We start from the raw sequence: 20,465 nt of genomic DNA, 5'->3' as shown, positions 1-20,465 counted from the left end.
TAAATTGTCGGGTACCGGTGTATGCCGCTGATGAATTGCCGGCTTTTCATTTTTCACTGTGAGCACTGTTCTCATCAATTTGGGCAATCGCTGTAATGCCACAACCACCATGGCTGTGGCATTACGGTGAGTGGCAGACAATCCCTGCATGATTGGTGCTCTAAATAGCGCCAAACATGCAGGACGGGGACCCCAGCTTCTCCCCGAGCATCTCGAAAGTACTCGGCGAGCTCCGAGCATCTCGAGTACTGAGATGGTCGGGCGAGTACCGACCAGTGGCGAGCATGCTCGCTCATCACTAATGATAGGTAATAGATAGATGATAAATAGATAGATGATAAATTATAGATAGATATATGGATAGATAGATGATAGATAATAGTTGATAAATAGATAGATAATAGATGATAGATAGATAATTGATAGATAGATAATATGTATAATAGATAATAGATATTAGATAGATAATAGATAGATACATAGATAAATCATGATAGATATTAGATAGATAATAGATAGATAGATTATAGATAATAGATAGATGATAGATAAATGGATAGATGATAGATATTAGATAGATAATATATAGATGATAGATACTAGATAGATAGATGAAAGATAATAGCTAGATAATAGATAGATAATAGATAGATAGATGATAGATAATAGATAGATAATAGACAGATGATAGATAGATGATAGATACTAGATAGATGATAGATAATTGATAGATAATAGATAGATAATAGATAGATGATAGATAATTGATAGATAATAGATAGATGATAGATAAATAATAGATAGATAATAGATAGATGATAGATAGATCCCAGTAGAATAGAGGCCTTTGTTACGGTCTTCTCCAGTTGGAAATAGATTGCTGTCAGTGGGAAAGAAGATGATCCTGGAGTTCTGAAGCCTTTAATGGCTGACGGAGATAATGATGTTACCAGCGAGCTGCTGTCAGACATCTCCGGTCTCTTCCTCATGGACTGGTGACACCTAAGATGTCTGACAGCAGCTCGCTGGTGACATCATTATTTATCTTCGTCAGCCATTAAAGACATCAGAACTCCAGGATCATCTTCTTTCCCACTGACAGCAATCTCTAATTATCTCCAAACTGTAGGGACACAGACACCACCGTCCTGCACCCGCTGACCTGTGATCATGTGACCCCTGACTCCTCCCCTCCTGTGACCTCATCACAGGTCCTGTGCGCACAGAACAGCCATATATGTGGTGGCGGCTCTGCAGGTGGAGGTATGTGGAGATACCTCATTTCTCTCTATCAGGATATTCCTCTTCCTGCTATATCGCCTCTATACTCCGCAGCACTGTACACACATTAGTATCACTGATGAGCTTGAGGAAGCAAGAGGAGAAGGAGGAGGATATGGCTGATGGACTCTCCGTGACTCTGGACAGCAGAGAGGTGACGTCTGAGCCAGAGAGGTAGATCTGGGTGTCATCAGCGTACAGATGGTGCTGGAAGCCATGGGGATTTATGAACTGTCCCAGGCCAAGGGTATAGATGGAGAAGAGTAGGGGTCCTAGGACAGAGCCTTGGGGGACTCCATCAGAGAGGTGGTGGGCTGAGGAGGTAGTGTGGGAGACGCTGAATGTGCAGTTGGAAAGGTATGAGGGGATCCAGGATGGGGCGAGGTTTTTGACTCCAAAGGAAGAGAGGATCTGTAGTAGGAGGCAGTGGTCAACTGTGTCGAAGGCAGAGGACAGGTCTAGAAGGAGGGGTATGGAGAATTGTCTGTTAGCTTTGGCTGTAAGTAGGTCATTAGTAATTTTGGTCAGGGCAGTTTCAGTGGAATGGTGGGGGCGGAAGCCGGATTGTAGGCTGTCAAAGAGCAAGTTAGATGAGAGATGGGGAGAAAGTTTAGCGTGAACATGTTGCTGAAGGAGTTTGGAAGCGATTGGTAGCAATGATATGGGGCGATAGCTTGACATAGCGGGCGGGTCGAGGGATGGCTTTTTGAGGATAGGTGTGATTGTGGCATGTTTGAAAGCAGAAGGGAAGGTACCAGAGGTTAGTGATAGGTTGAAGAGGTGGGTTAGGGCCGGCATAAGTGGAGTAGTGGGGTTGGGGAGGAGGTGGGATGGGATGGGGTCGAGTGTACGAGTGGTGAGTTGTGATTTGGAGAGGAGGCGAGTAAGCTCTCCTTCAGTGATGTTCGAGAGGGAGGTAATAGGGGAAGGAAATTGGTCTGGTACACAAAGGGGTTGTGGTGGGGGGAAAATAAAGACTTTCCTTGATTGGTAGATCTTTTTTTTGAAGTGTGTGGCAAAGTCCTCAGCATGATGTGGCCATCTCATCATTATTCCTGTCTGACGTTCATTATAACTTTGAACACCACAATGTGCCCTGGACCAACATCAGAGAGGAGTATCATAGAAGAGGTTTCCCCTTTCAGTGTTCTGTATACAATCTACGAGCCTGTGTAACAAATACTATAATCAGCATTACTCACCTTCCCCTGCTCCAGTGCCGGCTCTCTGCTGCTGCTCGGGTCTTCTTTATAGGTTGCAGTGGTGATGTCATGTCTTTAGCGTGTGTGACAGCCAATCACTGAGCTCAACGGTTCATACTGAATAAATTGGCATCAGTTCTGAGATCAGTGGTTGACTGCAGCGGTCTAATGCGCTACATCTATGATGTCACCAGGGCTGAAAATTTAGTATCTAACAATTATTCCGTGTCGCCATTTTCTGAGACCTGTAACTATTTTCATTCTTCCATCGATGGACCGGTTTCAATGATTATTTCTTGTTTTCTTAATTTTTTCTGATACAATTTTGGAGGAAATATGACATTTTAGTAGCTTTTTATTACATTTTTATGTGGAATTGTGGTGATCAAAAACATTATTCCTAGTGATTCGATTTATACCACATGGGAAAAAATATTTAAATATTGTATTAATTCAAGCAGTTACGTGCATGGCAATACCGAATAATTATTTCAATGTATTACATTTTGCTATTTACTTTGGGGGGAGGGGAATGATATAAACATTTATTGTTTGTGTGTTTTTTAATATTTTGTCTTTTTTATATATATATTTTTCATTACTCTCCTTGTCCTGCCCATTTTTCCCCAATTATACATAGTGCCCTATAAAGTATTAGCCCCCCCCTCTCATTGCCATATACAGTAGTAATGATCATCATCTTTGTTACCCCCATAGTTTTAGTGCCCCACACCACTAATAGGGTTCTTCTCCTCTTTTGCTGTAATCTACAGGATATGGCTGTAATCATTTATTTTTTGTAACACCTGAGCGTGCACTGCACCCTGCTAGGTGCCACCATGCCAGTGTTTCTTTTTGTATTACCATATAAATCAGTACACCCCTAATACACACTGAAATAACTGAGAGATTTAAACTTGCTTATAACATATCATAATCACAATGGAGACAAGCCTCAGAATCTTGTCCAACTATTTTCACTTTTTGGCTTTGTCAGGGGTGAGATGTGGAATCCACGATCTATGGATTGAGGGATGATTCCTGGACATTGCACCCATAGCTTATAGCAGTTGAGAATAAAAATAGTTTTCTTGATCACTTTGAAACATACACTGTGCGCGCAATTATTAGGCAAGTGAATATTTTGACCATATGATCATTTTTATGCAAATTTTACAAATGCAAGTTATATAAACGTTTGTTATTGGATGAAGTACAGTATTTTTCGGACTATAAGACGCACCTTTTTCTTCCAAAATTTTGGAGGAAAGTGGGGATGCGTCTTATAGTACGATATACATAAATGCTGTGGGTGGTGGGGGATGTGGGGGAAGCGACAGTGACAGTGGCGAAGTAGCGGGGCACAGGAGGCAGCAGCCGCCTGCTGCAGCCTACACTGTGCCCGCTACTAAAGAAAATTAATATTCACTGCTCCCCACTCCCAGTGAATATCCCATGGGTGTGGTGAATATTCATGGACTTTAATAGCAGGCACGCTGACAGCCGAGCGCAGCAGGAGCCGCGCTACGGCTACAGAGTGCGCACTATTAGGGAGAATGAATGGTCACTGCTCCCCACGCACGCAGTCCCGGCGTGGGGAGCAGTGACTATTCTGGCACAGAGCTGGACACAGCGCTGGAGTAGAGAGGAGGTGAGTATGATTGTTTATTTTTTTTCTGTGCAGTGTGACGGGGATCAGGGGGTGCCAATCATATCTGGATGAGGGAGCCATGCATACAAGGATAAGGGGGGACATGCATACAGTGATGAGGCATGAGGGGGTCCATACATACTGGGATGAAGGGAACCATGCATACAGGGAAGAAGGGGGCCATACATACCAGGAAGAGGAATGAAGGTACCATACATACGAAGAAGAGGGATGAAGGTGCCATACATACCAGGATGGGTGTGAGGGGGGCCATACATACCAGGATGAAGGGTGCCATACATACCAGGAAGAGGGATGAAGGGGCCATGCATATCAGGATGGGGATGAGAGCCACATATAACAGGAAAAAGGGGGCCATATATACCAGGATGGGGGATATTTACAGAATTGGGGGACATTACCCCTATAACAGTGTCAGCAGTAGACCCCCTCCCCCTTAACAGGGCATCATGACCACATTTTTGTCTTAATTTTTTTTTCTATTTCCCCCCTCTAAAACCTAGGTGCGTCTTATGGTCCGGTGCGTCTTATAGTCCGAAAAATACGGTAGATCAGGAGATGTGTATTTGTATAATGAGGGGTGTGTGGCCTATGGATATTGACACCCTTTATCCTGGGGAGGGCAGAATTATTAGACAGCTTCTTGTCCTCAGACAAAATGGGCCAAAAAGAGTTTTAACTGACTCTAAAAAGTAAAAAATGGTTAAAAGTCTTAGAGTGACCACAGAAACTTCAAAAGTCTACAGGGTTGCAAAAGAAATAAACAATAACATTAAATGCAAAAGATTTCAGAAGACTCAAACGTGAAGCGACCAGGAAGATATTATCCTCCAGTGCTGTCGTATTCCAGAATTGCAGACTCCCTGAAGGCCCAGAAGAACTAGGTGTTCAGTGCTCAGAGACAAGGCCGAGGCTGCATATCAATCTCCACTGAACAAGACACAAGTGCAAACATCAAGACTTAACCAAAAGATAGCTGAAGACAGATTTTTTTAAAAGGTTTTATGGACTGTTGACAGTGACTCTTGACAGACCAGATGGATGGGCTCATGGCTGGATCATTAATGGGCACAGACCTCGTCTTCAACTCAGACGCCAGCGAGATGGAGTTGGGCAATGCTATGGCCTGGTATTACTACAGATGAGCTAGTTGGACTTTTTTGAGTTGAATGTGGACTCAAAATCAAATTCCAAACCTACTCCCAGTTTTTAGATGACACTTTCTTTAAAACAGAGGTACAGAAAAAATCTACATCTTTTAAAAAAAAATCAGGAATGTTCTGCGGGAGAATGCTCAATCGCAGCATCGAAGTCTTCACTGCTCAGTACCCGGAAAGGCCTTAAAGATGAAAGAACAATGTTATGGCCTTTTCCTCACTGTACCTAAACCTCGCTGAGATCTTTTGGGCTTTTCTTAAACTCGAGATTTATGGTGAAGGAGAACAGTCCCCTCTCTGATCAGTGTCTGGGACTATGGTTAGTGCTGCTGACGCGCCCCCTGGGCCATATGTGGGGAAATACCCGGAGCCGGGTCTCTGTGTAATGCTGGGGGTGGTAGACTCCGTGGCGGCGACCTGGTCCCATGGCTCAGGGTGGTCAAACCAGTGGCAGATCTGTTTATTTGGTTTTGCAATGTTTAAATGTCCGACTACGCCACCCGTGGATTGCGGTCACTGAGAACCACCGCTGCAGGGCAGACCACTGAGGCTGATGTTGTGTGCGCAGCAGAGAGTAGTATAACTCCCCACGGGAGGAGTATAGCCTCAGGGCAGCGTCTATAGATGGTGAGGGTTGTGGTGCATGGGCGCAGCAGAAATGACTCAGAGTCCTTGCAGTGCAGTTCAGGGTCTTTACTGTTGGTAATGAAGAAGGCCCTGCCGGGAGTACTGGCTAACATTAGAGGCCTGGTCAGTCTGTGAGCAAACAAGAGTTCCCCTGACCAGGTGGAGGTATAGGCCTTCCCGTCTGACTGCACTCTTCCTGGCTGCCCTGCTGTAGTCGTGTAGTAGCCCACGTCCCTGAGTGCTCACCCGTATGGCTGGTGACTTGGGGCCTTTGGTTCCTTCCGCTCCTCGATGGCGGTGCCGGTCCCTTGCGTGTGACTGAGCCTCCGGGCTTTCTATGGACAGAAGACCTGAAATCCCCTGCCAGGTGGTTTCTGATGCTGGATGTAGATATCCCCACAGCCTCGGACTCTGGTGTCCGGTTCTCTGCGTCTTCTACCAGGATGAGCTCTGCTGCTCCAGTCCCTGGTCTTCAGCTCCTGGCTCCAACAGAGCTCCTTGCTGCTGCTCTGTCCCTTCCTCTGGAACTAGACTCACTAACCCCGCCCCAGATCCAGTTTATAAAGGGCAGGTTCCTCCCCTCCCTGGACTGGGGCAGGAGGCGTTGCATGCAAATGTGCTCCTGACCAGGAAAACCCATGCTCACTCTCAGGCATGGTATTTCTACCACTGTGGCAACCAGACCCCCTGGAGTGCCACATTCTCCCCTAGTAAATTTTAGTACTCCGGGACTAAACACATATTATGAAAACATGCATAACAGGGTATAAACAATAACACAACAACATATGTACAAGGAATTCAGTTTTTATAGGTCACGGCGCTTCCGTAACCAGGTGTCCATGTCACCCAAGATGTATTTTGAGGGACTCGTCCCAAACCCTCCACGTAGGCCCTGGGGTGGCTACAGGGCATCGATGATCTGGCGTTGGACCACGTCTTCAGCCACCTCCACGGGTTTTTGTTCTGTGGTCTGGCACAGGTGCAACTATTTACAAGGCACAGTTCCGGTTATTCATTGTCCATAACCTGTTAGTCCATAAACCCTGTCGGGTAACTTAAAAAACATAATTATTATTCATGCAACAAACATAAAACATTTCAACATTTGCAATATACAGGTATATATATCACATTTAAATTCTCCAGCGAGCGGGCATTTGACCCCTAGTGCCCCTGGTGGACCTACGTAACACACTATCTGGTGGTGTTCTTTCTGGGTCCCCTGTTTCCACCCCTTGTGTAGTGGGCTCGCTAGGTGTTTGGAGATGTTATGGGCAGGCTGGGCAGCTTTCTGCGTACTCTTTGGCTTACCACAGGCACAGCAGGCTCACTACTAGCAGAGGGTTGATTCTCCTGGGCTGCTGGTATGGAATCTTCTGCCTCTGGGGCCGGTTGCTCTCCCAACACTACTTGCTCTTCTGTAGGCCCTTGAGGGGTTGGCTGGAGAAAGGTAAGGACGGGTACCACAATAGCGTTGTTAATTTGTGTCCAGGACCGGGGAAATTCTCCGAGTACTGTACTGACCATTTCTTCCCTTTCCCCTGCGGGTTGAGGGCTATCTTGGTCTTCATCAGTGCTTTGCAGCTGCTCGGGACACTTCTTCAGGTGGTCTCTGGAGACAGTGGCTATGGTCTCTCCTTCATCCTTACTGATAATACATACTTTCGGATTGTCATGACTTGAGGGCAGTACTGTGTACGGGTCTTTCTCCCACTGGTCATCCAACTTATGGAGCCGCCTCTTCCTCTTCAAGTCCTGCTCTCCAGGTGCCAGGGGAGCAGCGGGAGCATGCTGGTTGTAAGTCCTCTCTTGCCTTTCTCTTGCTTGAGACAGACTTCTCTCAACACTCTCCTGCACTTTCCGGTACTGCTGCTGCCGTTCTGTATCCCAGTTTGCCTCGGGCGAGTTGTCCTCGGGTATCAGGACTCCCATATCCAGGTCAATAGGCAGCTTACCAGGTCTTGCTCTCATTAGGTAAGCCGGGGTGCAGTTGGTGGCATTTACTGGGATGTGGTTATACAAGTCCACCAGATCAGGCAGTTTTTCATGCCACAGACTGCGTTCTTCCAGGGGCAACGTTTTTAGCAAGTCTATCACCACCTGGTTCATCTTCTCGCATAATCCGTTGGTTTGGGGGTGATAGGGCGTTGTCCTTATCTTCTTGCAGCCATACAGGTTGCAGAACTCCTGGAAGACCTCTGCTTCGAAGGCTGGACCTTGGTCAGTCCACACTTGCTCCGGATACCCGTGTGGACGGCAGAAGTGCTGCTGGAAGGCTCTAGCTGCTGTCTGAGCTGTTAAGTCCTTGACAGGGACCACCACCAGGAACCGGGAGTAGTGGTCTACGATGGTGAGGGCGTAGACTTACCCGGACCTACTTGGAGCCAGCTTCACATGGTCCAGGGCTACCAGTTCTAGTGGCTGCTTGGTGATGATGGACTGCAGGGGAGTCTTCTGGCTGGCACGGTCCTTTCTTCTCAGGTTGCACGGGCCACAGTCTCTGCACCATCTCTCAATGGCCCCTCTCATGCCTACCCAGAAGAACCGTTCACGCAACAGGAACTCCAACTTCTTACATCCAAAGTGCCCTGCTCCGTCGTGGTATGCCTCCAGGACCATAGCCGCATCTCGTCTCGGGACCACTACCTGCCAGGTCATCTCATGTGTCCAGGAGTTGACAATTCTCCGGCACAGCTTCCCCTTGTAGAGAAACAGTTTACTCTTCTCCTTCCACAGCTGTTTAGTTTCTTCCGGAGCGTCTGGGTCAAGGCGGGCATCAGCCTGTGTCAGCATCTCTTTTACCAGGTGGACGGCTGGGTCACTGTCTTGCGTCTCCGCCCAGCTGTGGTGGGGTAAGGGATTGAAGTGGCAGAGTGCCTGTCCCTTACACGGTGGGAACACTGGGTAATCCCACGACGGTGGAACGCAGGGAGTTCAATCTCTTCCAGTTCTTCTGGATCTTCCCATCCGTCCGGCAAGTTCGGCATCCTGGACAGGGCGTCTGCGTTGGCATTTGTGCATCCAGCCCGGTATTTGAAGGTGAACTCATAGTTAGATAGGCGGGCCAGGGCACCAAGTTTTGCACTGTCCAGGTGTGTCAACGGGTTGTTGTCCGTGTACACGGTGAGCTTGGAAGAGGCAAGGTAATGTTTAAAGCGCTTTGTCACTGCCCATACCACCGCGAGGAACTCTAGCTTGAAGGAGAGAGAATTTTCAGGACTCCTTTCTGTGGGCCGGAGCTTCCTGCTGGCATAAGCGATTACCCATTCTCTGCCCTGTTGGATCTGGGACAGCACCGCCCCTAGCCCAATGTTGCTCGCGTCTGTGTGGAGAATAAAAGGCTGGCGTTAATCAGGGTACGCCAGGATTTCATCCTCCGTGAGGGCCATCTTCAGCTGGCGGAAAGACTCATCCTCCAGCTTGTCCCATTTGAAGGGCGGCTTCTGATTTTTGGCCTTCCTGGACTGGCCTATCAGGAGGTCCTGCATAGGAGCTGCCATTTTGGTGAAACCGGGGATGAATCTTCGGTAGTAGCCTACGAACCTGAGGAACTGCCGCACTTCCTTTATGCTGGAGGGTCTTGGCCAGTCCTTAACCCCTTAACAACATCTGACGTACTAATATGCGTCTGTGCCCTGGGACTTAAGAGCCAGACCCGTATTAGTACGTCATGGCGATCGCGCGTGCACACAGGCTGTGCGGGCGCGATCGCCGCCGGGTGTCAGCTGATTGTCACAGCTGACACCCGGTACTATGTGCAGGGAGCGGTCCTGCACCGCTCCCAGCACATTAACCCCCGCGATGCTGCGATCGAAGCCGATCGCGGCATTGCGGGGGCAAGGGGAGGTGATCGGCGATACTCACCTCCTCTTCCGGCTTCCAGCGCAGTCTGAAAAGGCTTCCCGGGTGTTGCCATGACGACCTGATGTCGTCATGACAACATCCGGGTCACCAGAGAGCAGGAAGATTGCTTGGACATGCGCAGTGCATCTCCAAGCAATCTTCACACCGCTGACAGCCTGCATGGCATAGGGATGGTGCTGCATTCCTGTGCCATGCAGGCGATCAGAAAAAAAAAAAGTGAAAGTCCCAGAGTGGGACAAAGTAATAAAGTGTATAAACTGTGTGAAAGTGGAAAAAAAAAAAAAATTTGCAAAAATAAAAAAATAAAAATAAAAAAAAGAATCCACCAAAAATAAAAAATATAATGTACCCATCAATAAATATTATTATAAAAAAAAAAAAAACAATAAAAGTACACATATTTGGTATCGCCGTGTCCGGAACAACCTGACCTATAAAACTGTCCCACTAGTTAACCCCTTCAGTGAACACGGTAAAAAAAAAGAAAAAAAAAAGAAGCAAAAAACAATGCTTTATCAACATACTGCCAAACAAAAAGTGGAATAACACGCGATCAAAAAGACGCATATAAATAAAAATGGTACCGCTGAAAACGTCATCTCGTCCCGCAAAAAACAAGCTGCCATACAGCTCCATCAGCCGAAAAATAAAAAAGTTATAGCTCTCAGAATAAAGCGATGCTAAAAAATATTTTTTTCTATAAAATAGCTTTTATTGTGTATAAGCGCCAAAACATAGAAAAATGATACAAATGTGGTACCGCTGTAAACGTACTGACCCGAAGAATAAAGCTACCTCATCAATTTTACCACACGCGGAACAGAATAAAAGAAAAGAAAAAAACAATTCCTGAATTGTTGGTTTTTGTTTATTCTGCCTCCCAAAAATCGGAATAGAAAGCGATCAAAAAATGTCACGTGCCTGAAAAAGGCACCAATAACAACGTCAAGTCATCCCGCAAGAAACGAGCCGTCACATGACTGTCTGCCAAAATCTGGAAAAATTATAGCTCTCAAAATATGGCGATGCAAAAACTAGATTTTACAAAAAATGCGTCTTTTAGTGTGTGACCGCTGTCAGTCATAAAAACCCCATATGATTCTGGCATTGCTGTAATCACACCGACCCAAAGAATAAAGTCGTCTAATCACTTATACCACACAAGGAACGGCGTCAAAAATAAACTCTTGGGTTAGGATTGGGCTAGGGTTAGGGCTGGGTTTGGGGCTAGGGTTGTGCTGGGGCTAGGGTTGTGCTAAGGCTAGGGTTGTGCTAGGGCTAGGTTTGTGCTAGGGCTAGGGTTGTGCTACGGTTAGGGTTGTGCTAGGGTTAGGGCTGGGGTTGGGAATTTTTTCAAAAGTAAGAAAAAAAGATGACGATATGGCGACTAGTGTTGAGCGCAAGTGCTCGCTACTTGAGTTTGCATCGGGTGCTCTGGTATGCATTGAGTATCGTGGGTATTTGAGTGACATGCTCGAGTCTCTGCCCCATATGCTTCGCGGCCAAAAAACTTTACGGGGATTGCCTGCCATGCACGAGCGATCCCCGCATGTTTTTTTTTGGGTGTCTAATAACCGTGAAACATGCAGAGCAGGGACTCGAGCATGTCACTCGAGCACACGCTGTACATGGTGCATACCTGAGTACCCGATGCAAACTCAAGTAGCGAGCACTTGCGCTCAAGAATAATGACAACTTATTCAATATGATGACCTAATGTAAACAAATTCTGTGCCGTACCTCTGGGTTCAAAATGTTCACTATACACCTTAATAAAATCCTTGAGGGGTATAGATTCCAAAATGGGGACACTTGTGGGGGAACTCCACTGTTTAGGCACATCAAGGGCTCTCCAAACGCGACATGGTGTCCGCTAACAAATTGAATGGAAAATCGGCTCAAATTGTTAGCGGATGCCATGTTGTGTTTGGAGAGCCCCTGTGTGCCCAAACATTGGAGCTCCCCCACAAGTGACCCCATTTTGGAAACTAGACCCCCCAAGGCACCTATCTAGATTCATAGTGAGCACTTGGAACCCCCAGGTGCTTCACAAATTGATTCGTAAAAATGAAAAAGTGAAAAAAAAACGCTTTTTCATTTTTATGAATCAATTTGTGAAGCACCTGGGGTTCCAAGTGCTCACTATGAATCTAGATAGGTGCCTTGGGGGGTCTAGTTTCCAAAATGGGGTCACTTGTGGGGGAGCTCCAATGTTTGGGCACACAGGGACTCTCCAAATGCAACATGATATCCGCTAACAAATTGTCGGCTCAAATTGTTAGCGGACACCATGTTACGTTTGGAGGGCCCCTGTGTGCCCAAACTTTGGAGCTCCCCCACAAGTGACCCCATTTTGGAAACTAGACCCCCCAAGGCACCTATCTAGATGCATAGTGAGCACTTGGAACCCCCAGGTGCTTCACAAATTGATTCGTAAAAATGAAAAAGTGAAAAAAAAAACACTTTTTCATTTTTATGAATCAATTTGTGAAGCACCTGGGGGTTCCAAGTGCTCACTATGAATCTAGATAGGTGCCTTGGGGGGTCTAGTTTCCAAAATGGGGTCACTTGTGGGGGAGCTTCAATGTTTGGGCACACAGGGACTCCCCAAATGCAACATGATATCCGCTAACAAATTGTCGGCTCAATTTGTTAGCGGATATCATGTTGCATTTGGAGAGTCCCTGTGTGCCCAAACATTGGAGCTCCCCCACAAGTGACCCCATTTTGGAAACTAGACCCCCCAAGGCACCTATCTAGATTCATAGTGAGCACTTGGAACCCCAGGTGCTTCACAAATTGATTCATAAAAATGAAAAAGTGTTTTTTTTTTCACTTTTTCATTTTTACGAATCAATTTGTGAAGCACCTGGGGGTTCCAAGTGCTCACTATGCATCTAGAAAGGTGCCTTGGGGGGTCTAGTTTCCAAAATGGGGTCACTTGTGGGGGAGCTTCAATGTTTGGGCACACAGGGACTCCCCAAATGCAACATGATATCCGCTAACAAATTGTCGGCTCAATTTGTTAGCGGATATCATGTTGCATTTGGAGAGTCCCTGTGTGCCCAAACATTGGAGCTCCCCCACAAGTGACCCCATTTTGGAAACTAGACCCCCCAAGGCACCTATCTAGATGCATAGTGAGCACTTGGAACCCCAGGTGCTTCACAAATTGATTCATAAAAATGAAAAAGTGTTTTTTTTCCCACTTTTTCATTTTTATGAATCAATTTGTGAAGCACCTGGGGGTTCCAAGTGCTCACTATGCATCTAGAAAGGTGCCTTGGGGGGTCTAGTTTCCAAAATGGGGTCAGTTGTTGGGGAGCTCCAAAGTTTGGGCACAGAGGGGCTCTCCAAACGCAACGTGGTGTCCGCTAACAATTTGAGCCGATTTTTCATTCAATTTGTTAGCGGATACAATGTTGCATTTGGAGAGTCCCTGTGTGCCCAAACATTGGAGCTCCCCCACAAGTGACCCCATTTTGGAAACTAGACCCCCCAAGGCACCTATCTAGATGCATAGTGAGCACTTGGAACCCCTAGGTGCTTCACAAATTGATTCGTAAAAATAAAAAAGTGTTGTTTTTTTCACTTTTTCATTTTTACGAATCAATTTGTGAAGCACCTGGGGGTTCCAAGTGCTCACTATGCATCTAGAAAGGTGCCTTGGGGGGTCTAGTTTCCAAAATGGGGTCAGTTGTGGGGGAGCTCCAAAGTTTGGGCACAGAGGGGCTCTCCAAATGCAACGTGGTGTCCGCTAACAATTTGAGCCGATTTTCCATTCAATTTGTTAGCGGATACCATGTTGCATTTGGAGAGTCCCTGTGTGCCCAAACATTGGAGCTCCCCCACAAGTGACCCCATTTTGGAAACTAGACCCCCCAAGGCACCTATCTAGATGCATAGTGAGCACTTGGAACCCCTAGGTGCTTCACAAATTGATTCGTAAAAATAAAAAGTGTAGTTTTTTTCACTTTTTCATTTTTACGAATCAATTTGTGAAGCACCTGGGGGTTCCAAGTGCTCACTATGCATCTAGAAAGGTGCCTTGGGGGGTCTAGTTTCCAAAATGGGGTCACTTGTGGGGGAGCTCCAAAGTTTGGGCACACAGGGGCTCTCCAAACACAACATGGCATGCGCTAATTATTCAAGCAAATTTTACAATCAAAAAGTCAAATGGCGCTCCTTCCCTTCCGAGCCCTGCCGTGCGCCCAAACAGTGTTTTTTCCCCAAATATTGGGTATCTGCGTGCCCAGGGGAAATTGCACAACAAATTTTGGGGTCCATTTTTTCTTGTTACCCCTGTGAAAATAAAAAAAATTGGGTCTAAAGTAACATTTTTGTGAAAAAAGTTAAATGTTCATTTTTTTCTTCCACATTCAAAAAATTCCTGTGAAGCACCTGAAGGGTTAATAAAGTTCTTGAATGTGGTTTTGAGCACCTTGAGGGGTGCAGTTTTTAGAATGGTGTCACTTTTGGGTATTTTCTGTCATAAAGACCTCTCAAAGTGACTTCAAATGTGATGTGGTCCCTAAAAAAATGGTTTTGTAAATTTCGTTGGAAAAATGAGAAATCGCTGGTCAACTTTTAACCCTTATAGCTCCCTAACAAAAAAAAATTTTGGTTCCAAAATTGTGCTGATGTAAAGTAGACATGTGGGAAATGTTATTTATTAACTATTTTGTGTGACATATCGCTCTGATTTCAGGGCTTAAAAATTAAAATTTTGAAAATTGCTAAATTTTCGCCAAATTTCCGTTTTTTTCACAAATAAACGCAAGTGATATCGAAGAAATTTTTCCACAATCATGAAGTACAATATGTCACGAAAAAACAGTCTCAGAATCAGGGGGATCCGTTGAAGCGTTCCAGAGTAATTACCTCATAAAGTGACAGTGGTCAGAATTGTAAAAATTGGCCTGGTCATTAACGTGCAAACCACCCGCGGGGCTTAAGGGGTTAATCACTGTGATCTTATCAGGGTCTGGAACTACTCCGTCAGCACTCACCACGTGTCCCAGGTACTGTACCCTTGGTTTCAGTAGATGACACTTGGAGGGTTTCACCTTTAGGCCGTAGCCTGCCAGGGCGTCAAACACCTCTGCCAGGTGTTTCAGATGGTCCTCGTATGTTTTGGAATACACGATGACATCGTCCAGGTATAGCAGGACCGTCTCGAAATTCCTGTGCCCCAGGCAGCACTCCATCAACCGCTGGAAGGTTCCTGGCGCGTTGCAGAGCCCGAATGGCATACAGTTGAATTCGCTGAGACCCATCGGGGTGGTGAACGCGGTCCTCTCCTTGTCTGCCTCTGCTACAGGAACCTGCCAGTACCCGCTAGTAAGATCCAAAGTGGAGAAGAAGTTAGCAGACTTTAATGCAGCTAAAGATTCCTCTATCCTAGGTAATGGGTACGCATCTTTGTGTGTGATACGGTTGACCTTTCTGTAATCTACACACATTCTCATAGTGCCATCTTTCTTTTTCACATGAACTAGTAGAGCTGCCCAGGGGCTACAGCTATCCCTGATTACCCCAGCTTCCTTCATTTCTCGCAACATTCCCTTGGCATTCTGAGGGGGGACCGTTCGGTATCTTTCCTTTATGGGTGGATGGTCTCCCGTGGGGATGTGGTGTTCTACCCCCTTTACTTGCCCAAAGTCTAGCGGGTGTTTGCTAAAGACTCTTTCGTACTCCTGCACCACCCGGTAGACTCCCTGTTTTTGGTGTGAGGGAGTGGAGTCGGTGCCCACATGCAGCTTCTGACACCAGTCCTCCATTTGTTTCTTGGAGCCGTTACCCTCCTATGGTTGAGATGGAGGCAAGGGTTCCACGGCCTTTACAGAGTTTTGGTTAACGGTGAACAATTTGGCTAGAGTGGCATACCCGGGCAAGGATACTTCTCTTTCCCCAGTGTTTAGGATGCGGACGGGTACACTCCCATGGCGTACATCGACCACCCCCCGTGCTGTCAAAATGGTGGGCCTACTGTCTGAGTAGACGGGTTCTACCATGGCTTGGTAGTCTCTTCCTCTCAATCCAATTGCAGTCCAGCACCAGATCATCATCTCAATTTTTGGGGGCATGGCGATAGGGAACGGGTCACTCATCCTAACGCTACCAATCTTACCACCAGACAGTTCTACCTGTTGCCTTTTCATCAGGGCCCTGATCTCTTTTTGTAGGACACGCTGCTGGCTGGAGCTGGCATTCACCGCAAGCTGCTGTAATATGACAATTATCTCTGCAAGACAATTTTCAATAACATTAGTACCCAAGGTTATCTTAGGGTGGCTTTCACGACGGTCAATGTCCACAATAATCAGTCCTTGTCCTGGCAGTTCAACTTTACCAATTTTGATGGTCACCTCCTTGAATCCCACCTGCGGTACGGGCTGACCATTGTTGGCGATGATGCTCAAATCTTCATCTGGGTAGCGGGTAATATCTGAGTCATTCCAGTACCGCTTAAAAAGCACATAGGGGATGGTGGTTACCTGTGACCCGGTGTCCAGCAGTGCACTCATAGGGATGCCATCCAGCACCACAGGCAAGACCGGCCGTCCCCCTACGTACTTACCACGCCAGCTCGATGGGCCTTATGATCTTATGCCTGGGGGTCGGCCCTCTGCCCCAGGTTGGGCCCGCTTAAATGACAGTACCTTGCCATATGTCCTGGTTGGTTGCAGCGGCGGCAGATGGGTTGTCCGTCCTGGTCATAGCGGTTGCTGGGCCTTCCTCTGGACGATGGGATCCTCCTCCGTTGGCTCCAAGGGACATCCTCCGGGCTGGAAGCCAGCTGGATCTTTCCTGGGGAAGACACCTGTAAAGACTGCACAGTTCTGGTTAGCGCGGCAACGCTTTTGGTCAGTTCTTGGACCTGATGGTGCAGGTCTACAGCCGGGTCTTTGTCCAAAGCCTGTGCATCAGCTCCCACAGGCTCTGCAGACAAGGGCGCCGCCTCCTGGTGATAGGTAATAGCAGGGCGCCTGTGGGTTACAGCGCCACCCGGTGCCGGTTCTCGGAGCACCCGGATGGCCCTGTCTTTGAACTGCACAAAGTCCAAATCAGGGTTCTGCAAGGCCATTACACGCAACAGGGTTCGGTGGGCGCTGGACTGTAGACCCTCAATGAACTGTTCAGTCAACAGCTTATCCTCATTCCGCACGCTGTCAGGGTCTGCCTGCTTAATGTCTCTCAGGGCCTCCTGCAAATTCAAAGCATAGTCCCGTATACTGTCTTGGGCCTGCTGTTTGCATCCAGAAAATTTTAGTTTGATCTCTGCTGAGGTGCGGGTATCAAAAGTGTCCTTTAGACGGGCCAGTATTTCCTTTACAGTCCCCTTTTCCCTGGCTGACCAGGACTTCACTTCTCTTTGGGCTGCCCCGATTAACTGGCCTGTAAGGATGCTCACTTTTTGTTCCTCGGACATGGGGTATACTTTGAATAGGCTATACAGTCTTTCTTTAAAGTCGCTCAGGGTATGCGACTCCCCTGAGTACTGGGGTAACCATGCCACTCCGGGGATATACGGCATCGTGAACGGCATCACTGCGGCAGCACCCGTGCTGGCAGTGGGAGCTCCCTCCATTCCTGTTGTCTTACTCCCCCCTAGTTAACCGTGGCCTACCTTCCGTTGCTTCTTCTCCGTAGGCCGCGGCTCCGCAGGTGATGGTCGGGGTTGAGGACCTTGTGTCGCGCACTGGTGACGTCGGCGTCCGCTGGGCTCCTTCCAGGACCTTGCGCAGCGTCAGTGCGTAAGGTGGGGCTTCAGCTCTCGTGCGCTTTTGGAGTCCACGCCCCTCTTCTTCCCGCGCGGCGTCACAGAAATGGCGCCCAATGGCGTGAAAATGGCGGCGGATGGTGGGAAATGGCTGCGGATGGCGGGAAACTTCACCACAATAAATATCACAGTCTTTCTTTCAGGCATGCAGTACCCGGTAATTGCGGGCACGAAATCCTGCCGACTACGCCAAAGTTGATGCACCCCTGGGCCTTGTGTGGGGAAATACCCGGAGCCGGGTCTCTGTGTAATGCTGGGGGTTGTAGTCTCCGTGGCGGCGACTCGGTCCCGTGGCTCAGGGTGGTCAAACCAGTGGCGGATCTGTTTATTTGGTTTTGCAATGTTTAAATGTCCGACTACGCCACCCGTGGATTGCGGTCACTGAGAACCGCCGCTGCGGGGCAGACCGCTGAGGCTGATGTTGTGTGCGCAGCAGAGGGTAATATAACTCCCCACGGGAGGAGTATAGCCTCAGGGTAGCGTCTATAGATGGTGAGGGTTGTGGTGCATGGGCGCAGCAGAAATGACTCAGAGTCCGTGCAGTGCAGTTCAGGGTCTTTACTGTTGGTAATGAAGAAGGCCCTGCCGGGAGTACTGGCTAACATTAGAGGTCTGGTCAGTCTGTGAGCAAACAAGAGTCCCCCTGACCAGATGGAGGTATAGGCCTTCCCGTCTGACTGCACTCTTCCTGGCTACCCTGCTGTAGTCGTGTAGTAGCCCACGTCCCTGAGTGTACCGTGTGGTGCTCACCCGTATGGCTGGTGACTTGGGGCCTTTGGTTCCTTCCGCTCCTCGATGGCGGTGCCGGTCCCTTGCGTGTGACTGAGCCTCCGGGCTTTCTATGGACAGAGGACCTGAAATCACCTGCCAGGTAGTTTCTGCTGCTGGATGTAGATATCCCCACAGCCTCCGTCTCCGGTTCTCTGCGTCTTCTGCCAGGACGAGCTCTGCTGCTCCAGTCCCTGGTCTTCAGCTCCTGGCTCCTACAGAGCCCCTTGCTGCTGATCTGTCCCTTCCTCTGGAACTAGACTCACTAACCCCGCCCCAGGTCCAGTTTATAAAGGGCAGGTTCCTCCCCTCCCTGGACTGGGGCAGGAGCGTGGCGTGCAAATGTGCTCCCCACCTTGAAAACCCATGCTCACTCTCAGACATGGTATTTCTACCACTGTGGCAACCAGACCCCCTGGGGTGCCACACTGCCCACAAAGATGATCGTCAGCAGATTAAGAAACTAATGGACTCCATGGATGGATGGCTTATCACTGGTGTTGAGAAGAATGGTGGCTATATTGGTCACTGATAAATTTTTATTAAATGTCAGAAATGTATTTTTGGACATTGAGATGTTTGGTTCTTATTCTCACTATACCAGATGAAAATAAACAATTAAGATGGAAAATTTACATTTTTCATATAGTTGCATAATAATTCTGGACACAGAGATATTCTCCTAAAACAACACCTCACTTTTACTTTCTTAAATATTCAGACTTATTACCCTTTGGATTGACCAACAGCACTGGAGATGTTAAATAATAAAAGTAATCATCAAAAATACAAATTGCCTAATAATCGTGCACACAGTGTAGAGTAGGTGGTGGAGATAGAAGACCTCTTCTTTCCAGAACTTATCATGGAGTGGTGAGATGTGCACAAATAAACCATTAACATATTTTATTGGCTGTACAAAGACTGCTGTTTCTTTATATTGTTAAATTACTTGAATTATTTTATAACTTCCGTAATCCCAACTGATAGCACATAGGTATCTCTCTGTGACCTGAAGATATATGAAGTGCTCTACCACATTATTGCTTTATACCGGCATCACAATGCTATTAATTTTTTTTGGTGATACACACAGATGCCGCTCTGCCGCAGACTGGGACCCACTAGACACCAGATACCTTGAGAAAGGCCTATGATAGGCCGAAACGTTGGAAATATCTGAGTTCATTAGGGGTCTATCAAAATTAAGAAAACTTTCTTTGCGTCATTGCATAATAAAAAATCATTTTCATGATAATTTGTGTGCCAGAGTATATATATATATATATATATATATATATATATATTTGGACTGTTTCACTATTTTACTCCTGAGCACCACAAGCAGTGAGCGCCCATTATTCACTTATTATTAATTTTTTTATTACACAGAATTTTATATATTTTACACCAACTCATCTTCAATCCACTCAGATTCCCACAATATGAGATACTAATAATTTATCTATATAATTTTCCTAGAGAAGAATGGATAGAGACAGAAAGAAGATGGCGGAGAGGATATTACACCTCACCCTAGAGATCCTCTTCCGTCTTACTGGAGAGGTGAGAGATTCTGATGATGTCACATTACATCATTCTTATCTATGGGAATAACAGATGGACAGAACTGGAGAGGTGAGGACTCTGGAAATGTCTGTAGTGAGATTTATTAATGTCTCTCTCCATAACCAGGATTACACAGTAGTGAAGAAAACCTCTAGTGAGCGCTGTCAGGACCCTGTGTCTGAGGGATGGGGAAGACCCCTGAGCCCAATCACAGGGCCTCCACCTCACCCCCTGAAACATGAGGACATCAATGAGCAGAAGATCCTAGAACTCACCTACAAGATGATTGAGCTGCTGACTGGAGAGGTGACACTGCTGGGAATGCTGGGACTTTATACGGTAACGCTATGAAGGGATCGGGGGGATGACTGTATCATTATATGTGTCAGGTTCCTATAAGGTGTCAGGATGTCACTGTCTATTTCTCCATGGAGGAGTGGGAGTATTTAGAAGGACACAAAGATTTGTACAAAGACGTCATGATGGAGGTTCCCCAGCCCGTCACATCACCAGGTAATAAACAGGACTAAATACACACG

At 47.0% G+C, this 20,465-nt stretch overlaps 1 protein-coding gene across 1 annotated transcript; it reads left to right on the top strand.

The window, feature by feature from the left end:
• The first annotated feature begins 1,188 nt into the window (after positions 1-1,188).
• Positions 1,189-20,456, top strand: LOC141223171 (gastrula zinc finger protein XlCGF66.1-like). Its single transcript, XM_073666797.1, has 4 exons — positions 1,189-1,263; positions 19,840-19,923; positions 20,053-20,232; positions 20,316-20,456. The coding sequence occupies exons 2-4, from the start codon at positions 19,846-19,848 to the stop codon at positions 20,454-20,456; spliced, it is 399 nt and encodes a 132-aa protein (XP_073522898.1). The 5' UTR covers positions 1,189-1,263; positions 19,840-19,845.
• The last annotated feature ends 9 nt before the right edge of the window (positions 20,457-20,465 follow it).

This window comes from Phyllobates terribilis, unplaced genomic scaffold, assembly GCF_046119375.1.
Source record: "Phyllobates terribilis strain yellow unplaced genomic scaffold, ASM4611937v1 Scaffold_374__1_contigs__length_1864666, whole genome shotgun sequence".
NCBI lineage: Eukaryota > Metazoa > Chordata > Amphibia > Anura > Dendrobatidae > Phyllobates > Phyllobates terribilis.
This window is presented reverse-complemented; position numbering and strand designations above follow the sequence as displayed.